Here is a 23,394-nt window from a genome sequence, read left to right on the forward strand (position 1 = left end):
CTGCATAATCTCCCAGCAGTGTCACCTCTCCAGTCATCACCAGACCCCTCCATTACTGTATAATGTCCCAGCAGTGTCACCTCTCCAGTCATCACCAGACCCCTCCATTACTGTATAATGTCCCAGCAGTGTCACCTCTCCAGTCATCACCAGACCCCTCCATTACTGTATAATGTCCCAGCATTCCCAGCAGTGTCACCTCTCCAGTCATCACCAGACCCCTCCATTACTGTATAATGTCCCAGCAGTGTCACCTCTCCAGTCATCACCAGACCCCTCCATTACTGTATAATGTCCCAGCAGTGTCACCTCTCCAGTCATCACCAGTCCCCTCCATTACTGTATAATGTCCCAGCAGGGTCACCTCTCCAGTCAGCAGCTCCATCATCTTGTTGATGAGTTCTAGGATCTTCTGTTCATCCATTTCCTCATGTATCAGGGAGTGAGGTGGGGGCCCCGGGATTGGGCTCAGGGTTCTTCCCCATCCTTCACACACAGGGGCCCCACAGCGCCCACTAGAGGACTTCTTCACTACTGTGTAATCCTGTGTATGGAGAGACAAATTAATATCCCTACATACAATCCCAGAATCCCTCACCTCTCCAGTCATATCCATCTGTTATTCAATAGATAAGAATGAGGTCATGTGACATCACTCCCAGAATCCCTCACCTCTCCAGTCATATCCATCTGTTATTACATAGATAAGAATGAGGTCATGTGACATCACTCCCAGAATCCCTCACCTCTCCAGTCATATCCATCTGTTATTACATAGATAAGAATGAGGTCATGTGACATCACTCCCAGAATCCCTCACCTCTCCAGTCTTATCCATCTGTTATTACATAGATAAGAATGAGGTCATGTGACATCACTCCCAGAATCCCTCACCTCTCCAGTCATATCCATCTGTTATTACATAGATAAGAATGAGGTCATGTGACATCACTCCCAGAATCCCTCACCTCTCCAGTCATATCCATCTGTTATTACATAGATAAGAATGAGGTCATGTGACATCACTCCCAGAATCCCTCACCTCTCCAGCCATATCCATCTGTTATTACATAGATAAGAATGAGGTCATGTGACATCACTCCCAGAATCCCTCACCTCTCCAGTAAGCCGGAAGAGTATCTGTAGGGTGAGGTTTATGATCCTGTCGGCCATCTTGTTCCTGTCTCTCTCCATGGTTGATGGGTCATCCAGGAGAATTCTCTTATATAGAAGATATCAGCAGAGGATCCTGGATTGGAGAAACCTGAAGGGAAGAAGAGGAGATGATGATAAACCGCACCAGATTCTATGGAGAAATAAAATCCATTTCCTGGAGATAATCTGGGGAAACATCTGAGGAGACATTATAGGAGTTTTCAGATTTCTCTATAAAACAAAATCCATTGTCCGAGGGCTGTAAAATAATAGACTAGAGCGCACTCCCCTCTCCCGTCCAGTGGTGGCGCTCTGGTCCTCCAGGTCTTCTGAGGTCGCTCTCCCTGCTCTGCTGAAGACGTTGTGAATCCATTTCTCCTAATCTCTGAGGCTGCGGTGTATTCAGAACGTCTTCATCAGAGCAGGGAGAAGAATAGAGGGATTCAATATGACATTGTCCAATGAAGAATAGTGAAATGTGTCCACTAGGGGGCACAATATACATCACAATTACATCAGGATTTTATGTGAATTGTGATATGTCCCCCCGGAAGAACCTGCTATTACCTGCAGCAGAGGCCGAGCATCATATACCGTTACACACGCAGGGTCTGGGCCACCACCGGAGTCAGTGTTTACCAAGCAGGGTGCCTCCAGCTGTTACAGCATTTGGCTGTCAGGGCATGCTGGGAGTTGTAGTTTTACAACAGCTGGAGGCACACTGGTTTGGAAACTCTTAAGTAATAATAGGGGCGCGGGAGAAACTTAAAAAACCTGATGCTTACATAGTCCTGTATGGAAGATGTGGCTGATACCCGGAGAAAAGAGACTGACCAGGTGACAGGATGGGCGGGTAAGTGACCTGATACCTTCACCATCCAGACATCCCCTGGGGGGCAGTATAGGCAGGAAATCAGGTAAACAACTGCTGGTCGGCACGGCGCTCCCTAGAAAAACAACCATACAGCGCCATGTCTAAGCCACGCCCACCTACATTATTTTATTACAAAAATGGGATATAAACTTATTAGGGGAGGGGCTTCTATTACAAACCCTGAATAACGCTCTGCCATAGTGATCAGTGTTATCAGTGCTCGGCTTATACAGGCTGTGGAGGTGTCTGTATACTTAGAGCACCGATCTGAGCACAGAGCATGGTAAGGGGCCCTCCGGCCATCATCTCAGCTGATCTAGACTCCGCCCCCCAACAACTGCATTTTACTCATTTTAGATCCTGCAATCGACTTTGATCATGGAATCTAAAGGGTTAATGGCGATGAGCGTCATTAGTGGTGAGTCCTGGCTGCTTATAGCTCCTGAGTTCACCTCAAAGTCCCATATGGGGCACAGAATGTAAATATACACCGTGTCCTTAAGGGTTAATAATAAACATCCCCAATAATCCTGATCTGATGGTGACCGCACACACATACCTGTATCTGTAGAGGAGCCGTGTGCTCACAGGACCTGCGATGATGTCACTGTCATGTGATCAGTCACATGGAGGAGGAGGAGGAGGAGTCACATGATCAGAGGCTGCTGCTCTGAGAGATCTCCACACACAACACAACAGCAGTGACTGCCCCACCAGGACCTGCTCTGTATCTGCTACATGCTGGAGGTGTAGGACCTGTGATGATGTCACAATCATGTGACCAGTACATTTAGGGGCAAAGTTTAGCAGTAGAGATGTGACTGTGGCTGAAGGACCTGTGGGAGGATCATGTGACAGGAGTGGGCGGAGCTCAGCAGTGCAGGATAGAAGAGATTGCGATTGAAGGACCTGTGACAATGGTCATGTGACAGCAGAGTCCTGCATACACTGAGCAGATGAGCCTAAAGCAGCGGCCCCTGATCACGTGACTCCTCCTCCAAGTGATCACATGACGGTGACATCATCACAGGTCCTGTAAGCACACGGCTCCTGTACAGTCTGCAGGTGGAGGTATGTGTGTGGTCACATGTGGAGTACTGTCAGATGGTTTTTGTACTATTAACCCCTTCAGGACCCGGCAGTTTTGAGTTTTAACCCATTAACGACACAGCGATTTCTCATTTTTGTGTTATTTTAACTTTTTTCCTCCTCGCTTTCTAACAGCCTATTATGCTTGTAATTTCCTCTTTACAAACCCATATGAGTCTTGTTGTTGTTGATGATGTTTTTTTTGCACCACTGATTAGTAATTTAAAATTACATCAATCATTTTAATGTAAAACCTACAACAAAAAATAAAATATTATTTATGGGGTGAAAAAAAAAAAAGCAATTTTTAAAATCTGGGTTCTTCTGTTTGGACGCAGTGCACATTACGGTAATAATTCTCTTTATTCTGTAGGTCCAAACGATTACAATGATAAATGATTTATATAGGTTTTATTTTAACACTTTTAAAATATAAAAAAGTTCTAACTTTTTGTACAAAAAGGATTTTGCATCAGCTTACATACACTGATCAATGCTGTGATGCTGAGGCTGCCTGCAGCATTGGAGCGTCGTTCAGACAGCGTGGAGCGAGGTTAGGGACCTCCACACGTTCTCTCAGCTGACCAGGACCCCGCTATTTCACTGTGGGTGTCCTTATCAGCTCCTTACACTCCATGGGACAGGTACTTTGGGTATAATGACCTGAACTGACAGCTGGATCATCAGACTTGTGGTCAGTTGGGGACATGTGACCATAATATAGAGGATCTGCCCCGACAAGTATTCACCTCATCATCCGAGAGCGAGAAGATAAATCATGTGCAGGAATATCCCCTCAAATGTCTCCATATAACATCCTGGAATTGTATAGAATTAAATCTTTATTCACAATACAGGTTCCTATAAGGTGTCAGGACGTGGCGGTCTATTTCTCCATGGAGGAGTGGGAGTATGTAGAAGGACACAAGGATCAGTACAAGGATCAGGTCATGATGAAGGATCAGCAGCCCCTCACATCACCAGGTAATAGACATGACTATATACACACGTCCTCTCATTATTTGTATGTAAAGAATGAATTCAGTCTCTGTATGTGTTCCCTACAGTCAGATCCAGTAAGAGAACAGCACCAGAGAGGTGTCCCCGTCCTCTTCTTCCACAGGATGATCAGGTAGATGGAGATATTCCCTATGATCTGTAGAAGGGCTGTGAAGATCTTGTGGTCAGTCCCCTCACCCTCCATGACTCCTCATCTCCTGCTCATCTATAACATCCCATGTGACTTCTCCTACTGTCTGATGACTTTTACAATATTTCTTTCACATCTTATGAATCAGGGTGAAGATCTGAACAATATTAAAACTATAGAGACAGATGTGAGCGGTGATAAGCAGTTTAAGGAGAACTTTCCTACAGAGAAAGATCTGATCTATATTAATGCTACAGACATAAAGGAAGAAGAAGAGACAGATGTGAGCGGTGATGTGCAGTATAAGGAGGACATTCCTACAGGGGAAGTTCTTATCTATATTAATGCTCCAGAGACAAAAGTGAGCCGTAATAAGCAGTATGAGGAAAACATTCCTACAGGGAAAGATCTGATCTATATTAACGCTACAGACATAAAGGAAGAAGAGGCAGATGTGAGCAGTAATGAGCAGTATAAGGAGGACATACCTATAGGGAAAGATCTGATCTATGTTAAAACTACAGACATAAAGGAAGAACAAGAGACAGATTTGAACTGTGATGAGCAGTATAAGGAGGACATTCCTACAGGGAAAGATCTGATCTATATTAATGCTACAGACATAAAGAAAAAAGAAGAGACAGATGTAAGCGGTGATGAACAGTATAAAGAGGACATTCCTACACGGAAAGATCGGATCTATATTAATGCTACAGACATAAAGAAAGAAGAAGAGACAGATTTGAGCAGTGATGAGCAGTATAAGGAGGACATTCCTACAGGGAAACATCTGATTTATATTAATGCTACAGACATAAAGAAAGAAGAGTCAGATGGGAGTGGTAATGAGCAGTATAAGGAGGACAGCCCTACAGGGAAAGATCTGATCTATATTAATCCTACAGACATAAAGGAAGAACAAGAGACAGATGTGAGCAGTGATGATCAGTATAAGGAGGACATTCCTACAGGGAAACATCTGAGCTCTATTAATGCTACAGACATAAAGGACCAACAAGAGACAGATGTAAACAGTGATAAGCAGTATAAGGAGGGCATTTCTACAGGGAGAGATATGATCTATATTAATGCTACAGACATAAAGAAAGAGGAAGAGACAGAGATGAGCAGCGATGAGCAGTATAAGGAGGACATTTCTGCAGGTAACTGCCCAGGTGAGTAGTAACCACTAAATACAGAGAACAGTCACAGATTCTACTCAGTCACCGACTGCAGTAATCACAGAAAATATAATGCTCATATATGTTACTCACTAGGTCATCCAGATACTATACAGATCTGTTTTATTTGTCTTCTGTATTTGGCTCACAAATCCCTCTGTTCTGCTGCTCACCTATTCTGGCATCCACTGTTCAGGAAGGGGAGTGTCCGAGGCAAGCACTGAGCCCACCCTCACTCACCATTCATTCACTTCCTCCCTGAGTCTGCTGTGCCGGGTCTCTTTATCCAATCACTGCAGGCTATTCTGTAACCCCCTCCTCTCTGCTTTCATGCTGCAGTCTGATAGGACAGGAGTGAGCACAGAGGAGTACTTATCCTGCCAGGTCTGTGCTTCAGCTGGGACAGAGATGATGCTGCAGCCGGACAGGATTTTGATTTAGATCAGTGGTTTCAAAGTGTGGCCTTTACTGATACTTAGCATGCGTTTTATCATTAACCCCTTAATGACCATGTCCATTTTGGCCTTAAGGACCAGGCCAATTTTATTTTTGCGTTTTAATTTTTTCGTCCTCACCTTCTAATATCCATAACTCTTTTAACCCCTTAAGTCCGCTCCCGTTCTATAACGCTGTGGCCCTGCGTCATAGCGGCTAGGGCCCGGCCGTTGTTTATAGCGGGTCGGGCCCGGCCGTGGCTTATAGCGTGCAGCACTGATCGCGGTTCCGCGCGCTATTAACCCTTTAGCCACAGAGTTCAAAGTTGACTGCCGCGTCTAAAGTGAAAGTAAACTACCCCTGGCTAGCTCAGCGGGCTGTTTGGGATCGCAGCGATTTCACCGCAGCATCCCGAACAGCTGTAGGACAGCAGGAGGGTCCCTTACCTGCCTCCTGGTGTCCGATCGCCAAATGGCTGCTCAGTGCCTGAGATCCAGACATGAGCAGTCAAGCGGAAGAATCATCGATCCTATGAGAAACCATTGATCAGTATAAGAGATCAGTGTGTGTAGTGTTATAGTCTCCTATGGGATAACAATGATCAGTGTAAAAGATCAGTGTGTGCAGTGTTATAATCTCCTATGGGATAACAATGATCAGTGTAATGTCAGTGTGTCCAGTATTATAGTCTCCTATGGGATAACAGTGATCAGTGTAAGAGATCAGTGTGTGCAGTGTTATAGTCTCCTATGGGATAACAATGATCAGTGTCGGAGATCAGTGTGTGCAGTATTATAGTCTCCTATGGGATTACAATCATAAGTGTGGGGGCTCACTGTGCATGGGGTAAACGTGGTTACCTGAGTGCTCTGTACTCAGAAAAAATGCATCCAATAGAAAAAAGGGTGTAACACACGTTTCAATTGATGCTTAAGTTTTCTTTATATATTTATATATTCAGAAGATATACAATTTTTCAACATTAGAATATTCACCCATGTGCACAAAGTAATAAATCAGCAGTGTCCAGCAGGAGATATGTATCAGCTCATCAAGTTGTCTTTAGTTGTATAACCTGTATACGGCCATCTCCTACACCAGCAGGTGTGTAAGTCCATGCAACGTTTTGAAGGAAACACCTTCTTTGTCCAGCATAATGTGAAAAACGCCCATCATCAAGTTAAATACGTTTACATTCTCGCGAGATCTTAATTCTACAGCGGAAATACAAAAGTTACAAAAACGTATCAAAAGGAATTAAAATCACATAAAAAACCACATGAAAACAACAGTACAGTTACAGTATACGCTTAGTTATAAAAATACATTGAAATTGCAGATCTCATTAATCCCGTCCGGTTTTAAAGTACCCAGTTTTTGTATCCAGCGCACCTCGTTCCTCAATAGTTTCATTTTTACTTGTTCCTTATTATCGCCCTCTATGTTTTCAAGTACCTGCCATCTAAGTTCGTTCACATTGTGTCTGTATTCTGAAAAATGCCGAGCTACGCTGGTTTCCGATTTTTCTTTATTTGCCGCATTACCTTCACTCTTGTTCACATTGTCCTGTTCTTTTTTGTACATTCTAGTCTCCTATGGGATAACAATGATCAGTATAAGAGATCAGTGTGTGCAGTGTTATAGTCTCCTATGGGATAACAATGATCAGTATAAGAGATCAGTGTGTGCAGTGTTATAGTCTCCTATGGGATAACAATGATCAGTGTAAGAGATCAGTGTGTGCAGTGTTATAGTCCCCTATGGGATAACAATGATCAGGATAAGAGATCAGTGTGTGCAGTGTTATAGCCTCCTATGGGATAACAATGATCAGTGTAAGAGATCAGTGTGTACAGTGTTATAGTCTCCTATGGGATAACAATGATCAGTGTAAAAGATCAGTGTGTGCAGTGTTATAATCTCCTATGGGATAACAATGATCAGTGTAATGTCAGTGTGTCCAGTATTATAGTCTCCTATGGGATAACAGTGATCAGTATAAGAGATCAGTGTGTGCAGTGTTATAGTCTCCTATGGGATAACAGTGATCAGTATAAGAGATCAGTGTGTGCAGTATTATAGTCTCCTATGGGATTACAATCATAAGTGTGGGGGCTCACTGTGCATGGGGTAAACGTGGTTACCTGAGTGCTCTGTATTCAGAAAAAATGCATCCAATAGAAAAAAGGGTGTAACACACGTTTCAATTGATGCTTAAGTTTTCTTTATATATTTATATATTCAGAAGATATACAATTTTTCAACATTAGAATATTCACCCATGTGCACAAAGTAATAAATCAGCAGTGTCCAGCAGGAGATATGTATCAGCTCATCAAGTTGTCTTTAGTTGTATAACCTGTATACGGCCATCTCCTACACCAGCAGGTGTGTAAGTCCATGCAACGTTTTGAAGGAAACACCTTCTTTGTCCAGCATAATGTGAAAAACGCCCATCATCAAGTTAAATACGTTTACATTCTCGCGAGATCTTAATTCTACAGCGGAAATACAAAAGTTACAAAAACGTATCAAAAGGAATTAAAATCACATAAAAAACCACATGAAAACAACAGTACAGTTACAGTATACGCTTAGTTATAAAAATACATTGAAATTGCAGATCTCATTAATCCCGTCCGGTTTTAAAGTACCCAGTTTTTGTATCCAGCGCACCTCGTTCCTCAATAGTTTCATTTTTACTTGTTCCTTATTATCGCCCTCTATGTTTTCAAGTACCTGCCATCTAAGTTCGTTCACATTGTGTCTGTATTCTGAAAAATGCCGAGCTACGCTGGTTTCCGATTTTTCTTTATTTGCCGCATTACCTTCACTCTTGTTCACATTGTCCTGTTCTTTTTTGTACGTTCTAGTCTCCTATGGGATAACAATAATCAGTGTAAGAGATCAGTGTGTGCAGTGTTATAGTCTCCTATGGGATAATAATGATCAGTATAAGAGATTAGTGTGTGCAGTGTTATAGTCTCCTATGGGATAACAATGATCAGTGTAAGAGATCAGTGTGTGCAGTGTTATAGTCTCCTATGGGATAACAATAATCAGTGTAAGAGATCAGTGTGTGCAGTGTTATAGCCCCCCTATGGGATAACAATGATCAGGATAAGAGATCAGTGTGTGCAGTGTTATAGTCTCCTATGGGATAACAATGATCAATGTAAAAGATCAGTGTGTGCAGTGTTATAGCCTCCTATGGGATAACAATGATCAGTGTAAGAGATCAGTGTGTACAGTGTTATAGTCTCCTATGGGATAACAATGATCAATGTAAAAGATCAGTGTGTGCAGTGTTATAGCCTCCTATGGGATAACAATGATCAGTGTAAGAGATCAGTGTGTACAGTGTTATAGTCTCCTATGGGATAACAATGATCAATGTAAAAGATCAGTGTGTGCAGTGTTATAGCCTCCTATGGGACCTATAACACTGCAAAAAATAGTTTAAAAATTGTGAATAAAGATCATTTAACCCCTTCCCTAATAAAAGTTTGAATCACCCCCCTTTTCCCATAAAATAAAAAAAAACTGTGTAAATAAAAATAAACATGTGATATCGCCGTGTGCGGAAATGTAAAAAATATAAAAATATATTGTTAATTAAACCGCACGGACAATGGCGTACGCGCAAAAAAAATTCCAAAGTCCAAAATATCGTATTTTTGGTCACTTTTTATATAATGAAAAAATTTATAAAAAGCGATCAAAAAGTCCGATCAATACAAAAAATGGTACCGCTAAAAACTTCAGAACACGGCGCAAAAAAATGAGCATTCATACCGCCCCTTACTTTTGGAAGCCTCCAAAAGTTACAAAATGGCGTTTTTTCTTCAATTTTGTCGCACAATGATTTTTATTTCTATTTCGCCGTAGGTTTTTGGGTAAAATGACTGATGTCATTACAAAGTATAATGGTGATGCAAAAAATAAGCCATAATATGGATTTTTAGGTGCAAAATTGAAAGAGTTATGATTTTTTAAAGGTAAGGAGGAAAAAACAAAAGTGGAAAAATGCTCAGTCCTTAAGGGGTTAAATTTCCATCCACAGACCCATATGAGGACTTGTTTTTTGCGGGACCAATTGTCCTTTGTAATGACATCACTCATTTTACCATAAAGTGTACAGCGAACCCAAATTATTATTTTTTGTGAGGAAATTTTAATGAAAACGCTGCTGGACACTTTACGGTAAAAATGACGTTTTCTTTATTCTGTTGGTCAATGATTAAAATTCTCCCCGTGATCACATATTTTTATTTTATTGTCCTGCTTTTAAAAAAATCACAAACCTTTTTTTTTATTTTTTTACAAAATCAGTCTCCCTACTTGGACCACCTATAACTTTTTCATTTTTCCGTATACCGGGCGGTATGAGGGCTCATTTTTTGCATCATGACCTGTATTTTTTTTTTTATTTCACTTTTGTGTATTTGTGACTTTTTAGTCGCTTTTTTATAAAAAAAAAATTAATTTTGAATGTGATGTGACCAAAAAGCAGCAATTTTTTTGTACTTTTTTACGTTTACGCTGTTCACCGCACGGGATCATTAACATTATTTGATCGGATATTTATTCAGGCAGCAACACCAAATATGTTTATATTATCATTTTTTGATGCTTTTTTGAGTAAAATAGGGGAAAATAGTGATTAAAATTTTTATTAGGGTGGGTTTTTCAATTTTTTTAACTTTTATTTTTAACTCCTTATGTCCCCATAGGTGACTATCTATTGCAATCATTAGATTACCAATGCTGTTCAGTGCTATACATAGGCATAGCACTGATCAGTATCATCAGCGATCTTCTGCTCTGGTCTGCTGGAAGGCAGATCAGTGCAGAAGACCCCGGGAGAGCGGTGGAGGCAGGTGAGGGGACCTCTGTGCCACCTACAATCAGATCAGTGATTACAAGTGCCGCACTGCCACAGGTGCCGTGATCTGTATTGATCTACGGGATCTAAGGGGTTAATGGTGGACATCAGCGATATCGCTGATGTCCGCCATTACTGGTGGTTCCCTTGTTGAAAAGGTTCCATGATGTCACATGCTGCACTTACAATGTTGTACTAAAAAGACTATAAATATGGGCGCAATTATTAATAAAATCTGTGTTATTCTCTGCAGATTCTTGTCCCAGGAGATCAGAGGAGAATCTTATATCTTCAGATTATAAAGCAGATGATGATATCACACAAGATACATATGAAGAACATTCCATTATCCCAGATACACCCTCAGCCCTTCACAGCCAAGATCTGTCATCTCATCCTTATATACAAGTCCTGTCTTCTCATTCATCACAGGATGTTCAGCAAAATAAAAGTCACAGAAGGGGTGTTGGACACCAACAAGCTCATACAGGAAAGAAACCATATTCATGTTCAGAATGTGGGAAATGTTTTACTTCTAAATCAGATCTTGTTGTACATCAGAGAACTCACACAGGAGAGAAGCCCTTTTCATGTTCACAATGTGGAAAATGTTTCACTCAGAAATCGCATCTTGTTGGACATCAGAGAACTCACACAGGAGAGAAGCCATTTTCATGTTCAGAATGTGGAAAATATTTTACTTCTAAAACGTGGCTTGTTCAGCATCAGAGAACTCACTGTTTTCATGTTCAGAATGTGGGAAATGTTTTACTTCTAAATCACGGCTTGTTGAACATCACAGAACTCACACAGGTGAGAAGCCATTTCCATGTTCAGAATGTGGGAAATGTTTTACTAAGAAATCAAATCTTGTTGAACATCAAACAGCTCACACAGGAGGGAAGCCATTTTCATGTTCAGAATGTGTAAAATGTTTTACTTCTAAATCACGGCTTGTTAGACATATGAGAATTCACACAGGGGAGAACCCATTTTCATGTTCAGAATGTGGGAAATGTTTTACTTCTAAATCAAATATTATTGAACATCAGAGAACTCACACAGGGGAGAAGCCATTTTCATGTTTAGAATGTGGAAAATGTTTTACTAAGAAATCAAATCTTGTTGAACATCAAATAACTCACACAGGTGAGAAGCCATTTCCATGTTCAGAATGTGGGAAATGTTTTACTCGGAAAGCACATCTTGTTGTACACCTACAGAAATGTCTGTTATACAAAATGCAAACAGAATCCAAATAACACATCTGTATATACGTCACCAGGTACTAGAATATTATACATTAAACCTTGTTACAAATGTTTAATACTGTAATTTCTATTCCAGCGATATTATTCACCTTTTTCTTTCTCCTCACAATTTCAAAGGCCCCTTTGTGCTGCTTTGAAAATATGTGAACATTAATTTTTGTACCACTTTTGTTTTTCTTTGTGGCAAAAAAATTTTTTCTTGTTGCAGCCATATTGGATTTTTTTTTGCGCCAAAATTGGCAATTTTTGAACCAAAATTGCTGATTTTTGCACTAAATTTTATATCCCAGAAAATTCTGTCAGAAACATCTCACAAGAGAACAATAAGGTCCGGCACTAGAGTGGTTGCAGGTAAAGACTGTTTGTTGTTTTATTGAAGATATCGCAGTCTAGACTTCCAGCTTTGTACTGCGATATCTTCAATAAAGCAACAAACAGTCTTTACCTGCAATCACTCTAGTGCCGGACCTTATTGTTCTGTTCGTACAAGCACTTAGCCGGAGGTGGTACCGGTCGGCCCTGGGCACAGGTGGAGAGGTGAGCGTGCTATCGGTGAGCGGCTCACAGTTCAGCTTTTGATATATATATGGTTTTTTTTAATTACATTTTTCAATAATAATTATTTCTTTTTTTTAATAATTACTTAAATAACACCTTTTCCAAAAAAACTAAGAAAAAAAAACAATAAACCTACAACCAATTCTGTGATATCAAAAAGCTGGAGTGAAATTTTGGATGTAAACTGGACTCTCACCCCAAATATCATGTAAAGCCGACAATATACGTGGACACGCCCACTTTTACAAAACTGACGTGAACAGTGTAAGCCGCACCACAAAGCACTTTGAAAATGTGGCCGATACTTTTCATGCCAAAATTTTGGCAGAAATTGTTTTTTTTTGGCGCAAAATTCTTTGAGAATCTCCCCCAGAGTTCCTTATCCATCTCATCCCTCCGCTTGCGGTACTAGGAGACCATGCGGACTGCATTGCCATCCCCATAGACAGTAATGTATTTCTGATCAGATCTTTCGGCAGATCCGCTTACTCTGTGCGGTCCTAGTGACGCCCGCGGAGATTCTGCAGTGTGAACCCGGCCGTACAGAAGTGAGTTTTCTTCTATGTCTGCACCACACGATCACATGGGGGAATAATGATGTGTATGGAAAATGTTCTGATTCTAGAACTTTCATCACTTTCATGCTGCCTGAAACAAGAAGGGGGGGGGGGTCCTCACAGTTACTCCGCCCCCACCAGCCATGATTGACAGATCGCTCTTTGTTCACATATGTTACATATTATGTAATGGGATATTTCTCAATACATGTTCTCATTATCAAGGTTACAGGTTATCACTGAGATACACTGTACAGTGCTGGATGTATATATATAGAATCTAATGACATAGTACAATACTATTTCAGTACAGTGGGAGGATATACCATATATACACATGAAGTATCCAATAAGAAAACACCCACCACCTAATGTATACCATGCCGGCCCACAAGGGAGGAGGATTGGACTCGTAATGAACCAGATATATATATATTAGGATAAACCCCCCTCATGGGGCAGCACGGGGGCTCAGTGGTTTGCACTGTTACCTTGCAGCACAGAAGACAACATCTGCAAAGAGTTTGTATGTTCTTCCATGTTTGTGTGGGTTTCCTCCGGTTTCCTCCCACACTTCAATAACATGTGACCCCAATGGGGACAGGGACCAATATGAGTGTACAGCGCTGCGGAATCTGTGTGCACTATATAAACCCCCCCCATTTATAATAGACACCCCCCATTTATAATAGACACACTGGCCATTTATAATAAACACACCCTCATTTTTAAATAAGACCCCTTGAATTATAATAGACACACCCTCAATTATAATAGACACACCCACATTTATAATAGACACACCCTCATTTATAAAGGAGACACCTTGAATTATAATAGACACACCCTCAATCATAGACACACCCACATTTATAATAGACACACCCTCATTTATAAAGGAGACACCTTGAATTATAACAGACACACCCTCAATTATAATAGACGCACCCTAAATTATAATAGACACACCCTCAATCATAGGCACACCCACATTTATAATAGACACCCTCATTTATAAAGGAGACACCTTGAATTATAATAGACACACCCTCAATTATAATAGACGCACCTTCATTTATAAAGGAGGCACCCTAAATTATAATAGACACACCCTCCATTATAATAGACACGCCCTCAATTATAATAGACCCCCCCCTTCAATTATAATAGACACACCCTCATTTATAAAGGAGACACCCTAAATTATAATAGACACACCCTCCATTATAATAGACACACACTCAATTATAATAGACCCCCCCAATTATAATAGACACACCCTCCATTATAATAGACACACCCATGACTATTACTATAAACTCACACGAGTTCATTATAGAGGAGGGACACGGACGGACAGGAAGGAGAAGAATGGAGGCTGTGAGAAGCTGAGACAGAGGCGGCCATCTTGGAAGGTTGAAATCCACCATTTTGGATGAGGTAACCGGCCCTTTGGGAAGAAAGTCCAAGAGATGAGACTAAAGACATTGAAGCCCATATGACTCTTTCTATATGAATAACCTATACTAAGGACGGCCATTATATGGAGATTTATTGTTTATGTAGTGTCGGCCATGTTGTCAGGAAGATTATAATAAAGAAAAAGCTCGAAAATCCTACATGGTGGCACCTGAGGATATTTACCTATATGAGGTTTATAACAGGGTATAGTAAGGAATCTATTAACTCCTTCAGGACACTGGCCATAAATGAAGCTGAGCACGCTTCATACCTGGTGGGTCCCGGTTGTTATCAGCAGCCAGGACCCACAACTAATGACGGACATCACTGATTGGTCACATTTCTGACACTAACCTTTTAGATCCTGCAATCATCACGACAAAATTGCAGGGTCCCGATCAGCTGAGAGGACAGGCGGAGGGTCCCTACCGTCTTCCAGCTCATCCGATCAGCGCTCCCTTACAGTAGACAGCCTCAGCAGCCTGTAGTAATAGAGCGCCGATAACACTGTTCTATATGATGGCATTGATCAGTGTCTGCAATCTAGGGATTGACCGATTATCAGTTTTTCCCGATATTATCGGCCGATATTCACGATTTTGGACGTTATCGGTATCGGCAATTACCTTGCCGATAATGCACTGCCCCCTGCACCACGCCGCACCCCCCACCACCGCCCCGGCCAGAGACCGCCGCCGCCCCATTGCCTCCCCCATCCCCGGTTACCTGTTCGCGGAGTCCGCGCTACTTCTGGCTCCTGCGGCATCCTGTGTTACGCTGCGCAATGACGAGTGACGTCCTCAACGCAACGTCACAGTCAGTGCGCACAGTGACAGCTCAGGAGGACGCTGCCGGAGCCAGAAGTAGCGTGGACCCCGGTAATTATAAAATCGGGAATGGGGGAGGCAATGGGGCAGCGGCGGCGGTCTCTGGCCGGGGTAGTGCGGTGGGGGGTGCGGCGTGGTGGTGGAGGGTGCGGTGGTGGTGGGGCGGTGATAGGACTCAGAAGGACCCCAGGACAGGTAGGGGGAGAGAAGCGGTTGACAGCGGCGGTCTCTAGCACCGCAAAAGCCGCTGCAGTTCATTGATTTAAAGCGCCCGCTTTAAATCAATGATCTGCAGTGGTGTTGCCGGGGTGGGGGGAGATAAATAACTGATAACTTATACCGATATTCCGGTATAAGTTATCGGCTATCGGCCCTAACCTCCACAGATTATCGGTATCGGCCCTAAAAAAATCGATATCGGTTGATCCCTACTGTAATCTAAGGTTCACATGCAATAGTTTCCTAAAGGGACTAAATCTGAAAAATATACTAAAATAAAGTGTTAATAAATGTGAATAAGCCCCTCCCCTAGTAAAGTTTGAACCACTTTTCCCATTTTTCAATAAAATAATGTAAACAAAAATAAATAAATATTTTCGGTTGCTTCATATACCAGGTAAAAATTTATAAAAAATGATCTAAATTGTCATCGAAACAAAATGATATAAATAGAAACTACAGATTATGGCACAAAAAAATGACCCTTATATAGTCCTGTATACTGGAATATAAAAGAGTTATAGGGGTCATAAGAGGACAACTTTAACTCTTTAAGGATTCAGGGTTTTTCCATTTTTGCACTTTCATTTTTTCCTCCTCACCTTCTAAAAATCATAACGCTTTTAGTTTTCCACCTACAGACCCATATGAGGCTTGTTTTATACGCCAACAATTTTACTTTGTAATAACATCAATTATTTCACCACCACATCTATATCGAAACCAAAAATAAACGTAAACGTACATCACAGTGCGCTACGTACCAGGATACCATGACATTTTCCCCTGTGGATATGGTATTTGGTAAGACATTTCTGGAGTTTGTTCACATGCCCTCGCTGTCCTCCGATCACCGAGATGCTTTTAATGGGGACTTCACTGAAGACAAAGTTCGGCGGAACATTAAAGGTCTCCATAATGCGAAAGGGCCGGGCCCTGATGGTTTCTCCGGTGAATTTTATAAGGTCTTGATTCATGAAGTGATGCCCCCATTAACATCTTACTTTAACCATCTCCTGCATTCTGGCTCTCGGCCTTTGCACTCAAACACAGCCGTCATTAAGTTCCTTCTAAAGCCCGGCAAGGATCCCCTCCTGCCCCAATCCTACCATCCCATATCCCTTATTAACCAAGACCTTAAGCCAGTGTCTAAAATGCTTGCTGATCGCTTAAGTGTGTTTCTGCTCTCGTTGATAGGTCCTTCCCAAGTGGGCTTTCGGTCATCAGTGACTAATATCTGCAAAGTGTTAACTGTCCTGGATAGGATGCAGCACCGTCCTGAGCCTGGGGAATAACCACTGTAACTGGCACTTGACGCCGAAAAGGCATACGATAATGTCAGGTGGGACTGGCTTGGGATGGTGTTGGACAAGGTAGGCATTACTGGTCATTTCCATACATTTTTAGGGGGTCTCTATGCTTCCCCCCCAGGCACAATTTCACACAGGCATATTGTCTCCCTCCTTTCCTCTTTTTAAAGGGATGTGACAGGGATGTCCCCTGTCCCCTCTCTTATTCAATCTGGAACCTTTAGCCCGTCACCTGGAGGACTCTGATATGTATCAGGGCATTGCAATCCAGCGCAAAACAGTCAAATTAACTCTTTTCGTGGATGATGTTTTGATCTTCCAAGCCAATCTGAGTGCCCATTACGCCCCCCTGATGTCCACTTTAGCTCATTTTGGTACCTTCTCTGGGTAGAAAATCAATCAACTAAAAAGTGAACTACTCCCGCGGGGACCCTCTTGGTCTTCCTCTTACTGGAATACCCTGGGAATACCCGGGGATCTTGTCAAGCCCCATATCACTTACTTAGGTATAAAAATTGGTAGAGACCCCTCTTCCCTCTACACCTTGAATTATCTCCCTTTGTTCAAGGAGATCCAGGATGAGCTTCGTCGCTGGCATCAATTACCAATCTCCTTCCAAGGCAAATGTCATTTGAAAACGATCAGCTTTCCTCAACTCTTATACCAGTTACAAACCCTGCCTGTTTTATTGAAACATAAGGCTGTGACTACTCTAAACTCAGCCTTCACACACTTTATATGGGCGGGTAAGCGCCCGCGAATTGCCTTACAAAAACTGATGCTTAGCAGGGCTGATGGCGGTGTGGGTTTTCTCAACCTCCGTGGCTATAACCTCTCATGCCTCTCTAGACATGTCATGGACTGGCTCCATGAGTCTAGCTTTCATTCCAACAATTTTTTGGAGGAAGAGCTCACTTCTCCTTAGAATTTGGTTTCCTGCCTCCATACCCGCATCCCATGCCTTCCCACCCATATAATGCGTTCATTAGTAATTAGGGACACTATCTTAACGTGGAAAGCTGTTCATAGGGCCTATGGTCTACCTTTTCTGCTATCTGGGCGTCTTAATCTCTGGGGTCATCTAGAATTTCTCCAGGGCAGAGAGAACAGTTTGTTTGAGGTAGGAAGGGGATAAAAGTGGCAAGACAGTTGATGGATGCCGAGGAAAGACTGTGGCTCCGCCCGCAGGAAATTCCTAACTTCTCTCTGCCGCCTTCTCATTTTCTCCAAGTGTCCCAACTTCTCTGTTTTTGCACATCCCGGCTCAGGAACTGTCCTCTGAATTGTCTTCCTCCTCTTTTGAAGACAAGGTAGGTCCACAAACTAGGAAGGCGTCTATTTCGGGTTTGTGTAGATACTTTAATGACCGTCTTTTAAAGGTTTCCAAACATACACTTTTTGCTAAATAGGAGTCAATTCTTCAGGATCCTGACGTACGCGAGCGGATAATGTCATCAATGAGCGCTGGCGCAAAACATTTTTTAAGCTTATGCACTTTGGCTACTTGGGCTTTAATATCCCGGCTACCTCTGCATTCCCAGACAGACATACTGCATGTCCGAAATGCAATACTCCCGACACAGAGTTTTATCATGGCATTTGGTCCTGTTCCAAGTCGCAGAGCTTTTGGGGGGACGTTGTAGACTATATCACTAGGTATTGGACCGTTCGGGTTCCATTGACTCCTCAGGCACTTCTGTTCCAGTCTGTTGATCTTTCTGTTGCAGAGGTGGGTCTACGATTTATTCCAAAATTCCTCCACGTCATTCTCCTGGTGGCCGCGCGCATGATTATGTGTGACTGGATAAAGACTCCCATGCCGGTCATAGCCCATGTGGTAGAAATTAAGACTTTCTTTTAGGTGGACAGACTGGATACAGAAAGACACAGAGAACACAATGCGAGGAAATTCTTTGCAAAGTGGTGTACTTTCCTGTCCGCTCACTATACCACAACCCAATTGATGCCATAGTGTTACCTTTCCGTCACACTGAATGGTACTCCCTGGCGTCCCTTACTAATACCCTTGGTCCTCTTCGTCTTTCAGCTGGTCTGGAGTGAGCTTCCTGGGGTTTCACATGTGTCTGCAGGTCTTCTATCTTTTCCTTTTCTTTGTCTTTCGTGGCCCCCTCCCCTCTTCCCCCTTTTCGTGTGTTGTATTGTTATATTTTGTTCTGCTTGTCTGTTTGTTTGTGTGTCAGCTTATTGGTCTTGTGTTGTCGGTGCACATGGGTGGTTGTATGCTCTGTCCTATTTATGCCGGTATTTGATGCTAGTGAAGAGGTTGATATCAAAGTAATTTATGACCTTGCTATTATGACCTGTTTATTGTGTTTTACAGCATCTTATGTTCAGAAGAGACGATCTTCAAGGGAGACGCGCGGATCCTGTCTGATGCCTTGAATTAAAGTCTCTATAATCATAATGAGAAGGGGGCGGGGACAACACTGACGCGTTACATTCCCTATATACAACGTCAGGGACAATATTACATTTATTATAAGTCCAGTGTGCGGAGATGAATATAAGAATAATAAATCATATAAGAAAGAAAACTTTTCTTAACAATTGGTAACAAGTTTGGAGATGCAGTATATGATATATGTATAAATGTCAGATATCCTATGTACATGGATAATATATAGATGTGTTATCTGCATCATTTATTGCTCTGAATTGGCTTCTCCCCTGTGTGAATTCTTAGATGTCTAACAAGACTTGATTTATCAGTAAAACATTTCCCACATTCTGAACATGAAATTGGCTTCTCCCCTGTGTGAGTTCTTTGATGTTTAACAACATCTGATTGCTGAGCAAAACATTTCCCACACTCTGCACATGAAAATGGCTTTTCCCCTGTGTGAGTTCTTTGATGTTTAACAAGAGCTGATTGCTGAGTAAAACATTTCCCACACTCTGAACATGAAAATGGCTTCTCCCCTGTGTGAGTTCTTTGATGTTTAATACGCTCTGATTGCTGAGTAAAACATTTCCCACATTCTGCACATGAAAATGGCTTCTCCCCTGTATGAGTTCTTCGATGTGTAACAAGATGTGATTGCTGAGTAAAACATTTTCTACATTCTGAGCATGAAAATGGCTTCTCCCCTGTGTGTATTCTCTGATGTTTAACAAGATTTGATTTAGAAGTAACACATTTCCCACATTCTGAGCATGAATATGGTTTCTTTCCTGTAAGAGCTCGTTGATGTCCAACACCCCTTCTGTGACCTTTATTTAGCTCAACATCCTGTGATGACTGAGAAGACAGGACCTGTATATAAGGATGAGATGACAGATCTTGGCTGTGAAGGGCTGAGGGTGTATCTGGGATAATGGAATGTTCTTCATTTGTATCTTGTGTGATATCATCATCTGCTTTATAATCTGAAGATATAAGATTCTCCTCTGATCTCCTGCTACAAGAATCTGCAGAGAATAACACAACCCAGGAAATTTAAGCTTTTGTGTTTTCTTTTTTCCCCCTCTCCTCATAGCCATAACTATTTAAATTTTTCCATCTACATTGCATTTGAGAGCTTGTTTTTTGTGGGACTGATCTTACAGTAAATTCGATTCGTCACAAACTTCTCGGCTCGGCAGTTGATGACTTTTCCTGCATAAATTAGTTCAGCTTTCAGGTGCTCCGATGGGCTGGAAAAGGTGGATACATTCCTAGGAAAGAGTCTTCTAGGACTGTATCCACCTTTTCCAGCCCACGGGAGCACCTGAAAGCTGAACTCATTTGTGCAGGATAAGTCATCAACTGCCGAGCCGAGAAGTTCGTGACGAATCGAATTTACTGTAAGTTCTCTCATCTCTACTTATATCAACAAGCATTAAAATATAAGTCAGGTACATACAATCACAGCGATATCTAATTTGTATAGTTTTGTTACGCTTTACTACACAAAAAACAATTGAAATAAAAATAGCTTTACATTTTTACAACAAAAATGTTAAAAGATTATTGAAGGGGTTCATTTACATTTTTAAAAACATATTTTACACTTTTTGGTCCCTCTATAGGACTTGTATGAGCAGTCATTGGATTGCTCATACAGATCAGTGCAGTACGTATTTACTGCATTGATCCATTAGAGCCGACCATAGACAGGCTGTATCAATAGCAGAGTCCTGGCAGTGACAGAGTCCTAGCAAAGGCCTCAGGCTGCCATGACGATGGATGCGCCCCCAATGTTCGCTTCGTGAGGAGCCAATCCTTACCACTGCATCACCAATGATTCTCACTAAGGCTGTATAAATGCTGATGTCAGCTTTGACTTTAGCATCTAAGTGGTTAATATCCAGAGCCATAGATTGCTCGGTGTCAACTATTAGCAGCGGCCCATAGCTGAAGAATGCGGCCAAGATCCACCAGGTATAGAGGGGGCCCGAGTCCCGGACCCTCCCCATACACCCTTAATGGCCCCATGAGGTAAATAAACATAATGGGTCACTGAAGGGTTAAACTTTTCATATATTCATTGTTATATCTTGTCCAGAATATTACACAATGGAACAATCTCATCCTACCTTGTGTTCAGTCTCAAACCCAATGATCACTGTGTAGAGGTCAGAACACGGGGCCACCAGAATTTTCACAACAGGGCCCATAATAACTGATTTCTCCTGAGGTGTCCGGCTGCTTTGGAATCATGGTGCACACAGAACAGAGGTAGCCTGAGTATTTTAGGCATAAAACACCTATCACTAGGCTTCTCGGGAGGAGCAGAGCTTAGAGCGGTGAGAATGGGGCCCCCAACAGGCAGGTGACAGTACTACATATAGTGGCTATAATACGGTCAGCAGGTATGACTGGTATGAGACAGGGCATCAGCTTTAGGTTATGTTCACACCACAGAATTCTGCAGGAATATTCCACACGGACACTAAAGCTGCAGCAGAGTCCGCTTGATTTCCATAAGATTTTAGTATATGTGCTGTCGAGGCGACTTCTATAAGATTCTGCTGCACTGTGCACACGACGGAATTTACAGATAGACTTGTCTATTCTTCCTGCAGATTCCGATAGGAAATGTATAACAGTCTATGAGACGCAGCATTTCTGAGCCGTCCTATCGGCCATCGGATCATTTAAATCTGCGGAATGTCGCCCGTGTTTTCTGGGTGTTCATTCCGCACATTTTCAGCCATTTGAACCCGGCCTTAGTGTTCTTAGTGCCAATAAGAAAGGAGACACATAATAAAATGGGGAGAAGAAGAAGAGAGCCCACCTAGCCTGTCCTAGAGATAAACATTTGGCCGCAGGGAGGTAAATGAAGTGTTTGTGATCCATAAGAATTAGAATAGGTCCGGTAGTACCCACAGACAAGTGCGGCCACTCCTTGAGGGACAAATGATGGCCACTGAGGAAAGTTTCTTAGTAATAAAGCTATAAGGATAAAATGGTCTCTCTGGGGTAGGAAGGTGAGACACCTATTCTGTCTCAGACGCATCGTATGAACGGGAAAGCTGGGTTGTGGTGACCCAGGATGGGAGCTGTGGTGACGGCAGCTTTCAGGGTGGAAAACGTTTGTGACCTTCGTGGAATTCACATTTCTCCAGTTTGTAATACAGAACAATCTCTCACAACGTAGCAATGCAGCTAAAGATTACAGCGCCGGAACTCTGCATATACTAAACGGATGTGAGTAAGTGACCCCTCTTTGTAAAGCTGTTTACCCCACTATAACCCCGTATATTGGCTTTAGTGTGGAGAACAAGGGGTCAGATTCTCTATAAGTTACTTTGGATAAGACTGTAATGTGATTGAGGCCCCTGCGATTGATACAGGGCCTCAACTCACCAATCCCAGGGGCCTCAACTCACCAATCCCAGGGGCCCCAACTCACCAATCCCAGGGGCCTCAACTCACCAATCCCAGGGGCCTCAACTCACCAATCCCAGGGGCCTCAACTCACCAATCCCAGGGGCCCCAACTCACCAATCCCAGGGGCCTCAACTCACCAATCCCAGGGGCCTCAACTCACCAATCCCAGGGGCCTCAACTCACCAATCCCAGGGGCCTCAACTCACCAATCCCAGGGGCCTCAACTCACCAATCCCAGGGGCCTCAACTCACCAATCCCAGGGGCTTAACTCACCAATCCCAGAGGCCTCAACTCACCAATCCCAGGGGCCTCAACTCACCAATCCCAGGGGCGTCAACTCACCAATCCCAGGGGCCTCAACTCACCAATCCCAGGGGCCTCAACTCACCAATCCCAGGGGCCTCAACTCACCAATCCCAGGGGCCTCAACTCACCAATCCCAGGGGCCTCAACTCACCAATCCCAGGGGCCTCAACTCACCAATCCCAGGGGCCTCAACTCACCAATCCCAGGGGCCTCAACTCACCAATCCCAGGGGCCTCAACTAGATGTTTGGATGAACCCCTGGCACAGTCCATCTGTAACATA

At 42.6% G+C, this 23,394-nt stretch overlaps 2 protein-coding genes and 1 pseudogene across 2 annotated transcripts in view; 1 reads left to right on the plus strand and 2 right to left on the minus strand.

Annotated features, from left to right (window-relative positions):
* Positions 1-2,671, minus strand: part of LOC130332798 (oocyte zinc finger protein XlCOF7.1-like) — a 117,676-nt gene extending 115,005 nt beyond the window's left edge. The window contains exons 1-3 of the mRNA XM_056553826.1: positions 2,589-2,671; positions 1,117-1,264; positions 365-544 (exon numbers count right to left, since the gene is read on the minus strand). Coding sequence (XP_056409801.1) covers positions 365-544; positions 1,117-1,194 — 258 coding nt within the window. The 5' untranslated portion in view covers positions 1,195-1,264; positions 2,589-2,671. The remainder of the gene's footprint in view (positions 1-364; positions 545-1,116; positions 1,265-2,588) is intronic.
* LOC130332799 (zinc finger protein 585A-like) overlaps positions 1-12,134 on the plus strand; it is a 105,650-nt pseudogene extending 93,516 nt beyond the window's left edge.
* Positions 12,135-18,773: 6,639 nt separating this feature from the next.
* LOC130332800 (oocyte zinc finger protein XlCOF7.1-like) overlaps positions 18,774-23,394 on the minus strand; it is a 55,347-nt gene continuing 50,726 nt past the window's right edge. The window contains exon 4 of the mRNA XM_056553827.1: positions 18,774-20,166. Within this exon, the coding sequence (XP_056409802.1) occupies positions 19,632-20,166 (535 nt within the window). The 3' untranslated portion in view covers positions 18,774-19,631. The remainder of the gene's footprint in view (positions 20,167-23,394) is intronic.

The sequence above is a fragment of the Hyla sarda genome, unplaced genomic scaffold (genome assembly GCF_029499605.1).
Source record: "Hyla sarda isolate aHylSar1 unplaced genomic scaffold, aHylSar1.hap1 scaffold_388, whole genome shotgun sequence".
NCBI lineage: Eukaryota > Metazoa > Chordata > Amphibia > Anura > Hylidae > Hyla > Hyla sarda.